Source organism: Macaca nemestrina, chromosome 12 (genome assembly GCF_043159975.1).
Source record: "Macaca nemestrina isolate mMacNem1 chromosome 12, mMacNem.hap1, whole genome shotgun sequence".
Lineage (NCBI taxonomy): Eukaryota > Metazoa > Chordata > Mammalia > Primates > Cercopithecidae > Macaca > Macaca nemestrina.
In genome coordinates this window covers 73,442,958-73,458,909 of record NC_092136.1, presented here as the reverse complement: position 1 = coordinate 73,458,909, position 15,952 = coordinate 73,442,958, and the positions used below count along the sequence as shown (strand labels likewise).

At 47.4% G+C, this 15,952-nt stretch overlaps 2 protein-coding genes across 10 annotated transcripts in view; one reads left to right on the top strand and one right to left on the bottom strand.

Moving 5' to 3' along the window:
• The window catches only part of LOC105468730 (prolyl 4-hydroxylase subunit alpha 3), an 84,010-nt gene that overhangs the window by 35,551 nt on the left and 32,507 nt on the right, over positions 1-15,952 (top strand). The window contains exons 12-14 of one of the 8 annotated variants that reach the window (XR_011610923.1): positions 959-1,055; positions 1,882-2,019; positions 3,408-9,096. The exons of 2 other annotated variants lie outside the window; for them this stretch is intronic. Coding sequence is in view for 4 of the 6 variants with exons in the window: in XM_071075290.1 (XP_070931391.1) it covers positions 966-1,055; positions 1,882-2,202 (411 nt within the window). In the remaining 2 variants the exon portion in view is untranslated. 5 more of the 8 variants (XM_011719047.3, XM_071075290.1, XM_071075288.1 and 2 more) reach the window with 5 other exon arrangements.
• LOC105468731 (protein phosphatase methylesterase 1) overlaps positions 14,431-15,952 on the bottom strand; it is a 90,647-nt gene continuing 89,125 nt past the window's right edge. For both annotated transcript variants that reach the window (XM_011719049.2, XM_071075291.1), the window contains one exon: positions 14,431-15,642. In XM_011719049.2, the coding sequence (XP_011717351.1) occupies positions 15,624-15,642 (19 nt within the window). In that variant the 3' untranslated portion in view covers positions 14,431-15,623. The remainder of the gene's footprint in view (positions 15,643-15,952) is intronic.

The following is a 15,952-nucleotide window of genomic DNA, read 5'->3' as shown; positions in this document are numbered from 1 at the left end:
TAGGCGCCGAGGAGAACTGAGTATAGGAGGTTTGCTTCATGAATGAGCATTTCCTCCAAATTTCAGATCAGTCCAACTCCCTGGCAGCCCTTACCTAATTTAGGAATGAAATGTAGATAACTAAATGAGATCATTCCTGTAAAGCAGGTAGTACAGTGCCTGACACATTCTAAGCATTTGATAAATCAATGCCAGGTATCTCTGAATGCTCAGGAACTTGGTGCCTCTTGTAGGCTTGGGAACATAGAGACTGCCAACGCATCCTGGAAAGCTCTTCATGACCTGGGGTTTTGTCTACTTTGAGGGCCAAGGTTAAAGTAATTTGACTACAGGAAGTAGATAGGGCAAAGAAGCAGTGTGTGGGGGAAAAACATACAGGATTTAGCGTCAGAACACCTGGGCTTGTGTCCTCACTTTGCTCCTTCTTTTGCTGCATTATTTAAAGCCCTGGGCCTCCAGTTCTTTGCTAGGAAAATGGGGACTATGATACTGCCTGCTCCCTGAAGGTGTTAGTCATAAGTGCCTACGGGAGGAAAAGCTTCTGAGTTGGTGATGTGCTTGGCTGTGTAAGGAATATTTTGTTCCACCTTGTGGTTTTGTTGGGTGTTTCTCCTCAGTGACCCAATGACAAACATGCTCACCTTTCTCCCAGAACTCACCACGCTGTCTTGTTCAGGTCTGTTTTATGTCTGTTTCTTGTGAGCTCCTGGAGAGCATAACTGGACGTGATTTGTCTCTGCAGCCCCAGGACCTGGGGCACAGTGGACTCTGTCAGTGACCCATGCGTGAATGAGTAAATGGCAACTTATGCCATTTTGTGCCATTTTATGCATGCATTGCCCCCAGACTGCATGGAAAGGCTTCTTCAATGACATGCCTGCATTTGTCCTTAGTATGTGCTTCCCGAGGACTGAGGTTCTGGGCTGACCCTCCCTGGGGCTGGGCCCTCTTGTTTCAGAATGCAGCACTGTTTTGGTGGAACCTGCATAGGAGTGGTGAAGGGGACAGTGACACACTTCATGCGGGCTGTCCTGTCCTGGTGGGAGATAAGTGGGGTAAGTCCTGCCTTTCTAGCATGAGAAGGGGGTACGGGGTGCAGAGTAGAGTGAAACAGGGGATGGGTGGGACCTAGCACAGCCATCCCATTCTAAACGCTTCATTACAGTGCCACATTATATTGAGAAGATCGGATTATGAATGAGGTGCCCCCAACAGATTGGGAGCCCATAACAGGCAGGGGTTCCTGTTACAGAGTAACTGTCAGTAAAGGTTTATTCACCTGACCAGATAGGCTTTGATTCCTGAGGACCTCCAGAGAGGAATATGTTGTCCCATCCACACTCTACCCCAAGGAAAGATGTGTCAAGCCATTGCCTCTCGCATTTAGTGTTCCCCATGAGGAGGTGGGAAAACAAAGAAGAGATCAGTAAGCAGATGGACGTGTTTATGTCACATTTATGTCCAGGAGCACTTAGCTCTGAATACAGAAAAAGAAGTGTAAGGGGGCTCATGAGCTGAGGTGGAGGCTGCCAGGAGATGCCATCCGTTTTTCTCTCAGTACTCTGGAATGGCTTCACGGGGAACATGGGCTTCTAAAATGAAGGGTGAGTGACCTTAGTTCCCAAACATTTGAAAATGAGTTTACAGGAGACAGGACCTGTCACATTTTTCCAGAGGACGATGTCCTCTTTGCTATTTATCTGCTGGAACAAACAGCTTGTAGTCCATAGTGAGGCCAGGACTAGGATGGGCAAGTGAGTTGCCTAGGATGCAGAATTTAAGGGGGTACTCACATGCCCCTGTGAGTGCACACCAGTCTGCAGCACTGCTGCCGTTTGCTCTGCTGAGTCTGCCGTCTCCTTCTTCCCCGTTCTCTCCCAGTGGCCAACAAGTGGATACATGAGTATGGACAGGAATTCCGCAGACCCTGCAGCTCCAGCCCTGAAGACTGAACTGTTGTCAGAGAGAAGCTGGTGGAGTCCTGTGGCTTTCCAGAGAAGCCAGGAGCCAAAAGCTGGGGTAGGAGAGGAGAAAGCAGAGCAGCCTCCTGGAGGAAGGCCTTGTCAGCTTTGCCTGTGCCTTGCAAATCAGAGGCAAGGGAGAGGTCGTTACCAGGGGACACAGAATGTACGTTTGATCTGCTCCAGCCATGGGAGTCAGAGTAGGATGCATAGTACAAAGGAGGGGGGAGTGGAGGCCTGAAAGGCAAGTTTCTGGAGCTCAGATACTCTCTGTTGGGAACAGGACATCTCGACAGTCTCAGGTTCGATCAGTGGGTCTTTTGGCACTTTGAACCTTAACCACAGGGACCAAGAAGTGGTAATGAGGACACCTGCAGGAGGGGCTAGCCTGACTCCCAGAACTTTAAGCCCTTCTCCCTACTGTCTTCTGTTGCAGCCCAAGTAGGGAGTGTCCCCCTCCCAGAAGCACATCCCAGACAAGTGGTACATTATATAAGGACTTTTTTTAAGTTGAAAGCAACTTTCTTTTCTTTTTATATGGTGGCTTTTTAATACAGTCATTAAAAATGTTTACAAATCATTTTCCCAACTGAGAATATTCTTACATTATAATGCTGAGTGGAAAAAAAGGCACAGTACAGTTGGCCCTCCACATCCATGTGTTCCCCATCTATGGATTGCACCTCAGATTGAAAATATTTGAAAAAAAAAAAACCATGGACGATAACAGACTTTATTCTGTACATGCTCAGTACAGAAAAAATAGATTGTATTGTATTCCCTAAACAACACAGTATAACATCTTCTTACACAGCTTTTAAATTGTGTTAGGTATTATAAGTAATCTAGAGGTGACAAAGTATATGGGAGGATGTGTGCAGGTTGCAGGTTATATGCAAATACTATACCATTTTATACAAGAGACTTGAACATCTGTAGATTTTGGTGTCCTCTTGAAGTCCTGGAACCAACTCCCCATGGATGCTGAGGAATGACTGTACAGCATTTTATTTATGCTGTAATCTCAGTGCAGCTCACCTCCCACCACTGTCCCACTGTACATTCCAGATACTGGAATTCTTTCTTGTCCCCATCACCACCATGTCCATCGCCACCACCTTCACTCCCACTTCTCAGCCCTTGACATTTGCCATCCCCTCAGTCTTTCCACCGCTGAGCTCTTTTCGTCATTCCACTCAATGCAGTGGCTCAATATTACCTCACAGAGCTTCCATGACCATGCCACCACCCAGCCACTTTCTTTCATATGAACTGACTTTGTTTTCTTCATAACACTTCTCAGGATTGAAATGACTTTGTTCATTTGTTTAACTTTGGTCAGTTGCCTTCCTTGCAGTGAAAGTGCTTTGTGGCTGTGCTGTACTTTGTAAATGCCTCTATTCCAGCCCTCAGGTCACCGAGTTTCAATGTTTATGTATTTGCCAGGCTGCCCCCTCTAGGCTCTGTGCTCCTCATTCCTCTCGGTAGCCCCAGAAGAAGGTCTGGTTCAGCGTAAGGAGGCGTTCAGCGGTTCTGAAAGGCATCCCCTGAGCTGTGCTCTGGAGGACATAGACTTTTTGTAAGTGGAGTGTGATGAGAAGTGTTTCCCAGCAAAAGGCCTAGCAGGGGCTAAGGCTGCATGGATGGGTGATTGTGATATTTGGGCACTTGTGCCAAGAGAACATTTCAGGCCACTTGGCTCAGGATCCTTCACAGGGCTGTGGGCATGTATTGCTCACAAGGAAGCCACACAGTGTAAGGACTGGGTGGTTGGATGCTCGCCGTCTCTGCCCCTTCCCCGCAAGCCCGTAGGACCTCCGCTTCCCAGAGCTCTGTGGCCCCGAGGGAAAGGCTCTGATGTTCTAACACCCAGCTTCCTCAGAGTCTGAAGTGCATCTTGTCACATTCCCAGGATTTCTGCAGAGCACACCAGGATTCTGGAAATCCTCTTACTAAGTTACTATCACTACTCACAAGCTGCCTCCTCCAGTTCCAAGAGGAACAGGCCTGAGACGAGACAGAAAGCGACTGTCTGCAGGGGAGGCTGCTCCCTTTTCATCACAGAACCTGGACTTCTCAGAATTACAGGATGGGTCTGAGCTAATCAGAGTATTGGCACTGTTCTAAGAGCTTCATGCGTTAAATATTTAATGCTCATTCCAACCCTATGAGGTCAATACAGTTATCCCCATTGTACAGATAAGGAGGCAGATTTATAGAGTTAAGTCACTTGTTGAGAGTACCACAGACTGGCCCCAAATCTTGCGCTTTTAATAATGTCTAAGATGGGGCAGTTATCAAACATCTTGACCAGGCGACTGAGACTCAGAAAAGTCTGGCTGCAAATTAATAACTGCTTAATGAGTAATCCTCAGGGGCAGGCCCTGGGCTCAGCGGGTGCTGTGGGGATACAGAGGATGCAGCCCTGGAAGCTGGGCCGGTAGGGGGATAAGACAAAATGCATCCTGAGTTCAGTGTCGTCGTCGAAGCACAATGTGACAATGTTGCATGCAGAAAGAGATGAATGACCACTGAATGCTCCCATCAAGAGGGAGGGGAGCCTTGTGATTTGGGGTAGTTGAGAAAGCCTCATTTGTTTATTCGAGTCACACTGACAAGGTGCCTACTCAGTGTCAGGCCCTTGCTGGCACTAGGGAGGGAAAGGAGAATTACATGCTGACCCTGCCTCTAGAAATGGAGCAGACCCTCAAATCATCACGAGACATGTGGCCACGAGTGGAGACATGAACAGGCTGCATTAAGAGGCTCCCCTCACCCCTGGAAGTTTCATGGGAAGGAGGGACTTGAGCAAGTCTTGAAGATGAGCAGAGTCCCTAGAGGCTGAGGAGAGACCAGGCTGGGTGTATACTAGGGGGCATGCTGTAGGGACAGTGACACTTCATTTTTGGCCAGCATGTTCATTGTCAAAACACTTTACCACTCCACTTGAACTTCACCTCCCCAGGGAGGAGAGCATAGCAGGTACTGTGGAAAGTGAGGTGGGAATGGTTAGTGGCTTCCTGGGGCTTCCTGGTAGAGCTGGGGCTGGTCTGTCTCCCTTACCAGTGTTCTTTCCACCAGACGGCTTTCAAAACCACGTTGCTCCTAGAGTGGAAAGGCCTAATTCTTATATTTGCACTAATTGTTATATTTGCCTAATTCTATATTTGCACTAGTCTCCATGCCCTCTGAATCTGACCAGTCCTGATAAAGTGGCATGGCCTTGGGTCCCACTTAGTAGATAGATAGACAGCTAATTCTAAGCAGGGTCAACTGTGGCTTGGGGCACTGATATTTTTATAATTTTATTTCTTTCTTTCTCAGACTCCAAGTTCAAGTGATCCTCCCGCCTCAGCCTCCAAAGTGCTAGAATTACAGGCATGAGCCACTGCACCCAGCCTGTTTCTTTCTTTCTTGCACTGTTCTGTGAGCTGTTTTCCAATAGCCTTGTCCAACCTGGGTTTCTGGCACTGCACTATATATCACTTGCAAGCCTGATTCCAGATAATATTCTTTACATTAAAGTCTATTATCATTATCATTAGTAACCATATCATGTATGATAGGCCAGGCACTGTGCTGAGAACTTAGGTGTATTTGTCTCCTTTAAGCCTCAAAATGAGATGAGTACTATTATGCCCATTTTATAGATGAGGGAAACTGAGGCAGAGAAAGTATAACTTGGCCTGAAGTCATCCAAGTATAAAATAGCAGAGGCAGGATTCAAATCCATGTCAGTCTGTCACCAAAGACCTTAACTAGCCCTCCGTTGTCTGTATTCCATGTTATTTTGCTGTCACTTCTGTGCTTCCATTGACAATAATCTTTTGGAGCCAATAATTTTACAGCAGGGGGATCTCCAACATTTTCCCAGGTATTGAAAAGGTCTATCCCTTGTACCACTGATGCCTAATAGTTAAGAACTCTTGTCAGATGTAGATATCTGTTGAATACAGGAATGAATCAGTTCTGCAAATGTATGGTGAACACTTGTTGAGTGACCTGCCCATGCTAGCTGCTTCATGAGAATCCAAGAAAAGAAGACAGCCTGCTCACTGCCCTTAAGGCAGAGCTGGTCCATGCCCAGATGTAAGTGAGAATTGGATAGAATCAAGTGGGAAGCTGTGTGCTGCTCATCCTAAGGATTGTGGGAGCTTGGAGCGAGAGCAGGACCCTGTGGCCAGAATATGCTGAGGGTGTCCACGTTAGAGCCCCAGAAACACATGGAAAGAGGAAGAATGTGTGCCTGTGCAATGCAAGGTGCAGCGGCCATCCTGCTTGTCCCTCTTTCAGACCCAACAGGGGAGTAGAGAGAGCTGTCTGGGAGGAGAAAGCAAGAGGGTGTTGATTCCGGGGACTCTTGTCCAGTAACGCCAATGGCAGCACAAACTGCCTTCTCATAGAACCACTGAAAGAGTCTCTTGTTGGGGGCCTTGGCTGCTCAAGCTGGGAGAAGCAAAGGAGCCTGTGTGTAGGGGCTGGGGTTGGGAGAGAGGGACATTGACCTGCAGATTGCTGTGTACTCAGTAGAACTATGAAATCGGCTAAGGGCTAGGGGGAGGAAACAAACATTTGTGCCTACTCTTTGCCGTGGTTCACTCTCCTGTATCATAGTCACAACAATTATCATCCCTTTTGGCAAAGGAGGAAAGTGGGGTTTAAAGAAAAGACATCACTGAGTTCACACAGCCAGGGGCAGAACCAGGATCTGGAGCTTGGGGGGGAAGTCTCCCACTTCTCCTAGCTGCTTCTAACCTCTTTCTGGACTTTTTCTCTCTTCCCCGCTGTGGACCCCCACAATTTTCTCCCCCTTCGGAATCAGAGCCTGCCTCTTTCCCTTCTTCCTCTCTGCCACATCCCTCTTTATATTCACTTCATTGGTCACAGGACCCCTCCCATGAAGGGCTTGATCTGCCCATTCTCCCTAAGGTTTGAGTGACAGAGTTTCCCTGTCCTTGACAGGGGCATATTTGCGTTAGAAATGGGTAGCCTGGTGAAATCAAAGATTAGCTCAAAGGAATAAGGTGCTAGGAGTGAATTCTAGGCACCAGGATGCCTGCATGGTGACAGTGTTTTTGGTTCAGGGTTCAAGGGCATCGCTCAGATGGAGCCCCATAGATAATGACATCCCTACCACCTTTAAAGTCCACCACATTTTCAGATGGAGCATAACTCTAAAATAATGACCACCATGTCTCCTGTTCACCTGCTTATCACCTTATGGGGCTGGAGGGCAGTAGTTAGTTCCCCTGCCCTAGAAAAGTAAAGCAACTTGCCCATAATTCCACTGTGTGTCAGTGTCAGCTCAAGACTAGAAGCAAGGTTTCCTGGCTCAGAGACACACGCTTTTTCCAATGCGCCACAGGTGCTTCTTGGAACAGGTGCACAGTGGACAAATGAGCACAGACTGCATGTGTGGCCTGTCATTTATTCATTCAGCTAAGCATTCCTGATGTTGCCTCTGGGCCAGGACCTTTGCTGGGGCTGAGGATGCTGGGATGACTGATTGAGTCTCTGACCTTGAAGAGCTCCCAGAAAAGAGAACCCACAATGACTATACTAGTGAAATACTAGTGAAAATACTGACGTATGTGAAAATATGGTGAAAATAGTTACAATCCCAGTGAAATACTAGTGAAAGAGGAACGTATAAAATGTTATTGATAACGGCAGGAAGCAGACAAATGCCTAGGCAGATAGGATGGGGTCCCCAGTGAAATCCTACCTTCAAGACAAAGACAGTTTAAAGTCCAGCTACAAGTCCCAGCTAAATCCATGAACCAGATTGAGAACCTGTTTTCCCATTCAGTGCGCTTTCCTCCGATTGCTCCCCACCTTTCACCTATTTTACGTATACCTACCCTTTCCTAATTTTTTTTTATACTGTGAGTGGTGTCTTTGCTTTAACCTTTTTTGCATACTGAAAAACCAGTCAGCACACACTCCCCATTCTGAGTCCATAAAAAGCCCCAGACCCAGGCACAGAGAGATAGAGAAACCATCTGACTGCAGGGGTTGGGGACCACCCCTCCTGTCCCCTCTCCACTGAGAGCTTTTCTATCACTCAATAAAATTCTTCTCTGCCCATCCTCACTCTTCAAATTGTCAGCATATCCTCATTCTTCTTGGACATGGGGAAAGAGCTCAAGAACCCCTGAATGTGGGTACAAGCTATAGCACAGGTGGGTCAGTGGGCATGGTACCTCCAGAGGCAGGTCTGTGGCCATGTGAGGCCTGGGCAGGAGGCATTGCTGGCCATGGAGGTCCCCGGTTGGCAAGTAGCAGAGAAGAATCCTGTGTCATTATCAAAGTTGTGAGAGACATGATTATGTCTTTCATGTGATGGGGTCATGTGACTTTTGATTTGGATGTTGAAGGATAAGGAGGTCCATATGTGCATATGGAGGTGGGAAGGCTTATCACCCTAACTCACAGGTCCTTAGATTAACATTTGTCCAACTGTTATTTAGGTTGATGCAAAAGTAACTGCGATTTTTGCCATTACTTTTAATGGTAAAGAAACACAATTACTTTTGCACCAACCTAATAAAACCATTTATGCTCTTTTGATAAACCTAAAACTTTCTTTAGTCTTACAAATTCAGATATATCACTCTAGGAGAAGAGATTTTGTCTAACTTTATGATCTGTAATCTGTTTTGGGAAAACAGATTGCTTTTCCATTTACCAAATAAAAAATTACATTAAATCTTCTTTTAAAAATTGTACATGTAATTTTCTTGTAAAAATACACAATTTTCTTGTAAAAATGGTGAGAAACTCTCACAATTCTCTCCAGATTCTGGGGTCCTAGAATCTCTATTTTTTACTCTCTGGCAACAAAAAAGGGAACAGGAATTGTCAGCAGGCTCAACCTGAAGGAATGGTTTTATCCTGCTGCCACTGTGTGAGCTGCTAAGCCTTGTGAACCCTCCAGGGCCTGGGGCTAGAGAGACCCTCCCTACCTGTCCAGCTCCCTGGGTCCCTCTGTCTCTTATGATTTTGGGATGGGACAGGTAGGGCAAGCCCCAAGTCCCTGGGCCAGCCAGCATCAGCCCACATTTCTGACCCTAAAGCCCTCCTTCTCCCTCCATATTTGCGGTCTTGAAATGCAAATAAGGAACCACTTCACACTTCCTAGGATGGCTACAATTAAAAAACAGAAAATAAGTGTCACTACGGATGTGGAGAAACTGGAACTCTCATGCGTTGCTAGTGGGAATGTGAAATGGTGCAGCCACTGTGGAAAACGGACTGGTGATTTCTCAGAAAGATAAACACAGAACTGTCATCTAACCGAGTCATTCCACTCCCAGGTATGTATCTGAAAGAATGGAATGATAGCTGTACACCCATGGTCATAGCAGCTTTATTCACAATCGTCAGAAGGTGGAAGCAGACCCAGGTGTCCATCAAGAGAATGGCTAAACAAAATATGGAATATGCATGTACTAAAATATTCAGCCATAAAGTGGAACAGAATTTTGATACACATTACAACATGGATGGACTTGAAAGCATTATGCTAAATGAAATAAGCCAGACACAAAATAAATATTGTAGGATTCCACCTGTGAGCTACCTAAAATAGGCAAATTCAGAGACCAAAAGCAGAATAGAGGCTGGGTATGCAGGCGGTAGTCACTGCTTAATGGGTACAGAGTTCTTGCTGGGGATGATGAAAAAGTTGGGGTATAGATAGTGGTGTGGTCCACAGCCTTGTGAATGTCATTGATGCCACTGGACTGTTCATTTCCACATGGTTAAAATGAGAAATGCTGTGTTAGCTATGGTTTACTATTAAAAAAAAAAATCCTGGTTAAAAGTTTTTTCTCTTTTTGAGATGGATTCTTGCTCTTGTCACACAGGCTGGAATGCAGTGACGTGATCTTGGCTCACTGCAACCTCCGCCTCCTGGGTTTAAGCGATTCTCCTGCCTCAGCCTCCTGAGTAGCTGGGATTATAAGTGCCTGCCACCATACCTGGCTAATTTTTGTTTTTTTAGTAAAGACAGGGTTTCACCATGTTGGCCAGGCCTTGTGATCTGCCCACCTTGGCCTCCCACAGTGCTGGGATTACAGGCGTGAGCCACTGCTCCTGGCCAAAAATTTTTTGAGAAGGACGTCCCCAGGCCAGAGGAGGGTGCATCGTAGGCCGCTCTCAGGCCCCAGGGGCACACTGGCTTCCACTAATTCTGCCTGAGCAGCCCCACCCAGCAGGAGTAGTAGAATGGCTGTGCCTTGGTCTCCCCGCCCTTTGGGGATTCCCTTATCTTCTTAGTGCCATGGCATCTACTGTTTTTCACCTTATCTACTGTAGGCAGCAGCTTTTACTATACTTGGATACTTAGTCTCATTTACCCTCATAACACCTAGTGAATTAAGGATTATCACCCCATTTGGGGATGCAGAACCTGAAATTCTGAAGGAAGTGATGTGCCAGAGGTCACCCAGCTAGTAGGAGGCTGAACTGAGCTTGGAGCATTTCTCTCACCATCAGGCCCTAGTCCTCCACGCCCCTGCCCCACCCCTCCTCTCCTTTTGCTATGGTGTGAGACTAAAAAGGCACTGACTGGTCTGGAAGTCAGGTGGCCTGAGTTCTAGTCCAGATTGTGCTACCGTGTGACCCTGGACAAATCACTTTCCTTGTCAGAGCCTCGAATTCCTCATCTGTAGGAGGCACTGCTGATTTGTCTGCCCTCCCCACTCCAGAGGAGTTTGGAGGTCTCAAAGGTTATAAATGTGCTTTGTAATGATACAGACGGTATCATGTCAGTTATTCTAAGCTTGTTTGATCAGTCATTCTTAAGTCATTATGGAATGGCATCATTGTCACTAATCAGGAAGAAACTTTCTCCCTCGACACTGTTCACTCCTCAGTCACCTACTGCCTGCACCTGGAAGAGGCCAGTCTCTCCGCTAGTCTTGGGTTCCAAGGTTTTGCCTGGCTGTGGGCTGGAGTTTTCTAGCAAACTGCTGGGAGAGGAAGCCAGCTCGAGGAATAAGGGAGCCTCTTGAGTTGACATAACTTTCTGAGCCCTGGCCCCAGACTGAGAATGTGTTGATTCTGGCTGCTGGTGGGGTGGCCAGCTGGAGCAGCAGCGTTGGCTCCAAGATTGCAAACAAAACAGTGACCGCAGGGAGAAGTGTGACTGCCTTTAGCTTTCTCTGCTGCTAGTGTAAGCTCTCCGCTTGCTTTTCCCTTGGTAAAACCTTGACCTTTCACTTCCAACCCCCACTTTGCATGACAGGCCCCTGCATCCAACTTAAGGGTTCTTGGCCCCTCACTTTTGAAATCTAACTAGTTTCTTTCTTGTTCATTCCACCTCCAAAATATTGAGACTATTCTGTTCTCTCAGCCCGGTGGCCACTGTCCTAGTTAAGTATACCTCTGTCTTTTCCTTGCCCGATTAAAACTGCCTCTTTACTGACCTCTTGGCCTCGTGTCTGGCACCCACCAATCCATCTACGCAGGCTACCAGGGTGACTTTCCTTTATAAAAAAGACCTGACCTTGTCACATCCCTGTTTAATAACTTCTGGAAACTCCTTATTCTTGACACTTAAGGCCTTTATGCCCTGCCTCCTACCTCCTCTCCTGTCTCGGCCCATACTCCAGCCACAGTCTTCTTCCTAGGCTGACTTTCAAGTCTCCAGTGCTTGTCTGTGCTGTTCCTTCTACCTGGAATGTCTTGCCCTTCCTCCTCCACCTCCACTTTGTGATACTTCAAGGCTCAACTCAAATGCTGCCTCTTGGCTGGGTTTGGTGGCTCACACCTGTAATCCCAGCGCTTTGGGAGGCCGAGGCGGGCAGATCACTTGAGGTCAGGAGTTTGAGACTAGCCTGACCAACATGGCAAAACTCCATCTCTACTAAAAATACAAAAATTAGCTGGGTGTGGTGGCAGGCACCTGAAACCCCAACTATTTGGGAGGCTGAGGCAGGAGAATTGCTTGAACCTGGGAGGCAGAGGTTGCAGTGAGCCAAGATCATACCACTGTATTCCAGCCTAGGCGATGGAGGAGACTCTGTCTAAAAAAACATGCTACCTCTTGTGAAACCATTCCTGGCCTGTTTCCAAATAGGTTTAGTTACTGCCCACCCCCAGCCTTCTTACAACATGGTCACTATTTCTATCACTGTCTTTCTAGACAATGAGTTCATTTTAAGAATCTCATTATTTACCTCTGTCTACAAAGTCCATTGGATGCCTGGCACATATTGGATGTTTGGGTTTGCTTAATAAGCAAATGCTCCTAACAGTATGTTAAGAGCGTGGGGCTACAAAGTCATGCCCCATTCCCCTCATGCCTTTGTCTTGAGTCCTCCCAGTCTCAAGATTCTGTCTCTCCCCCATCAGATCTATGTCTGCCTCCAAAATGTGCCTATCCTCCTTTTTTGGGAAGGAGTTTCCCTTGGACATTCACTAGTGTCTGTGTGACAGAGGGACTTTGGTTTGTCCCAAACATGCTCCTTCTTTGTGGCAATCCTTCATTCAAGGATCCTGGGGTATCCTTCTTTATTCCCTTCCTGAGTTCATACATGCTGATCTCTAGGCTCTGCAAGGACACTGTTATGGCCAACACATAGTAGGTGCTCATTAAAGCCATGTTAAGTGAATACATGAATGGTCCCTTCTCTACTGGGGTGTGATGGAATGCTCAGTAGACTTGGAATCAGAAGACAAAGATGCTGCTACTCGGGCCGTGGCTATGGGCAAGCCATTTCATCTTTGAGCTTTTGCTTTCTTGCCTTTAAATTGGGGATAATGCCTGTACTTCACAAGGATGCAAAGGATGAATGGAGATGAAAGGGCCTAAAACACAACCAACCACAAAGCTCACGAGCATTTCATTCATTCTCAGCCTCCTCCATCAAGTGTAGAGGGTTCATCTCCACGGTCATCCTCCTCCTGCTCTTTTAAGTCAGGTATCTGGGCCAAAATGACTTCTGCCCAGGGTCCCTTGTAGCATCCAGGAGCAGCATGATGTGGAAGCAAGCCAGCTTTGAATTCTGACAGTCACTTCCAAGCTGTAGGAATTTGGACCTGTCTGCCTACCTGTAAAAGGAATGTAACAGCACCTACCTCATAGAGTTGCTGTGAAGATTAAATGAGATGTATGTCAAGTGAATTAGATGACACTCAAAATTTGGTAACCATTATGACTTTCCCCTGATGAACCTGGGTGCCCCTGAAAACCACACAGGTAATCATGCTGCCCTCTTGTGGACAAGAGGGCACATAGCCCAGCAAAGGCACCCGCAAAGGGTTCCAGTGAGAGAAATCAAACCACACATAAGGAACTTCTCTCCTCCACTAGGGAGCTCATGAATTACCCTGAAATATTTCATCAACTAAATCAGACATTTTCAGACACTGATGCACTTGTTAAAATGCAGATGAGTTCTGATTCAATAGGTCTGAGATGGGGACACAGTTCTCTAACAAGCTTCCAGGAGATACTGAGGCTACTGGCCCACAGACTGCCCTGAATAAAGTTCCTAACTATAATAATGTAACAGTGTCATAACAGGAACTACTTATTAAGTGTCTACCATGTGCCAGTTACTGAGAAAGCCAGTTAACCTAGTTTAACTTGTATAATCCTCAAGACTCTGTGGGGTAGATACTGTTTATCTCCATTTTTCAGATGAGTAAACTACAGCACAGAGAGAGTTTGTTGCCACACCACACAGTGTAAGGGGTGGGCCTTGGGTTCTAATTTAGCCACCCTGGCCCCAGAGCCTACTAGGAAGGTGCCTCTGACAGTGTGTGGCGGACCACCTGGGGAGGAGGAGGGCAGCAAAGGCACTGAAGTGATCGAGGTGAGAGATGAGGAGGCCTAAGCTAGGGCACTGACTATGGGATGGAAAAGAGGGGACACGGAAAAGAGAATGAACAGGATTTGGTGGGAGACCTGAGGCAGGTGTAAGAGAAGGCATTCACTGTGGATATCTGGTTTGGACAACTGGAGAGACGGTGGTACCTATCACTTACTGAGCCAGGAAACACTGGAGGAAGAACAAGTTTCATGGGGAGCAAGTTTCAGGGGGAAGGTGGATTCGGCTTTAGAAATAGTCAATATGAAGTGGCTTTTGATCATCTGGGAGAGACAGGAGGAGGTACCTGGGCCTAACTGTTCAGAGTTCAGGAAATGATTTGGGTTGTGGATAAAGTTTCACATAAGTGAAGCTATGGTGACTGAGATCATGTGGATAGCGCACAGATTGCCCTGCTCTGGACCAAAAAGACACAGTCAATAATGAGGAGAGATGGGACTGGAATTCCATCCTGGCTGCAGAGGAGAGTGGCTCCGACCATCCCACTGGGCATTCTGGATCTGGGACAGGCAGAACATATTGAAGGGCTATAGGGAAAGGGGTTTCTGGAGTTCCATAAGTCCGATGAGCTGTCCCCTGCCCCCATATCAGCAGAAATAAGGACAATTCAGAGAGAAAGACCAGACCAATAAAGGTTGGGAGATATTTATTTTCTTTAAACAAGGTCATAAATAACAAAAAACGAAGTAGGTCCCAGACTCCGGACCATGCAGCAGGACAGGGGTGAGAGATTGTTGAGTGGAAAGATGGAGGGGGCTACACATCACCTAAGACAGTCACAGAGAAGATGGGCTTCAGGACACTGCTCCTTCCTGCCCTTGGAAATGGCGTGCCTGGGCAATAGGGACAGGCCGCAGTGCTGTCGAGGCAGCTGGAAGAAGGCAAAGACTGGGGATGCCAGGCTGTAACGCTTCTATGTGGAGTGACGTGAAATCCACAAATGGCAAAGAGAAGCTGTAGGTTTGAAGAGGCAAGAGGGCACTGCACACCTCCAGGAACCAGCTATGAACATGGTGAAATTTGATGATTAAAAACAATTCCATAGGCTTTGGCCTGTGGCTTTGTGCATGGGCTGTATTTAACCTGGGTTGCTGTGTGGCAGGTGAGGGCTCAAGAGGCCCCTGGAGCAGCCTGGCCTCAGCCCAGGGCAGGTGCCCAGACATGTGGAGTGGGACAGTGGGCTCTCCCAGATGGGAGGCCATGTGCTTGGACTGGCTGGACCTGATTTTCAGGCTGGTTTCTTGTGATGCTACCCACCACCACCCCTCCCGGTGCCTAAGGATGGGATTTTGGCCTCTCTGGGTCTTCCAAACCTGGAAGAGTATGACTAGGATAAACTGGTACCTGACTAGTGTTTTATTTGAAAGGGAAAAATAAGGACCACCCCATACATTGTCCATCACATGAGGCAGGGTTGGACCATGCCAAGACAATCTCAAGGAATGGAGGTCCCTGAGCCTGGGAAGACATTTGGACTCAGGTGTATCGCCTGACGCTAGGAAGAGGGGCTCAGTATGGCAAATCTGGAGGCTTTACCCTAGGCAACGCAGGGAGAGCAGGCAGGAGATACCCCAGTACAGGGAAGGAAAAGGAGCAGGGGAGTCTTGGACTGGGGAAGCCAAAGTTGGTCAAGGACCCTGGAAAACAATGCTTTTGGCAGAATACATGAAAAGGTTGGTACATCTCGGGGTGCCCGTCTACAGGGAGCCAGTGTCACATGGCCAGGCGGGACGGGGAGGAGGAGACAGTGGCATCACAGTGGCCTCTGGTGCGACGTATTTACAACAGAGCTCGATGTTGAGGAGGGGTGGACAGCAGGTCACTAACAGCCAGGAAACACGCTATGGAAGAACAGAAAGAGAAAGAAAAACAAATGTAACTATCAATAGCTTTCCCTTGCTTATCTGTGTCCTCCAGGAAGCCCGGCCTAATGACCACCAAAGCAAATCTGACCCATCTCATAGCCCTGACCAAAGCTGGACCCAGGGTCTGCTCTCAGTGTGCTGCTCATTTGTCCAAGGCTCCAAATGGTCGAAGGGCCCCAGACAAACACTGTTCAGTAGAGAAATTAGGTCTTTATTGTTGGTTCCTGGGATCCATCAATGGTCAGTTGTTAGAGGGATGGCTCAGCACAGGGGTGTCGGTTCTGTG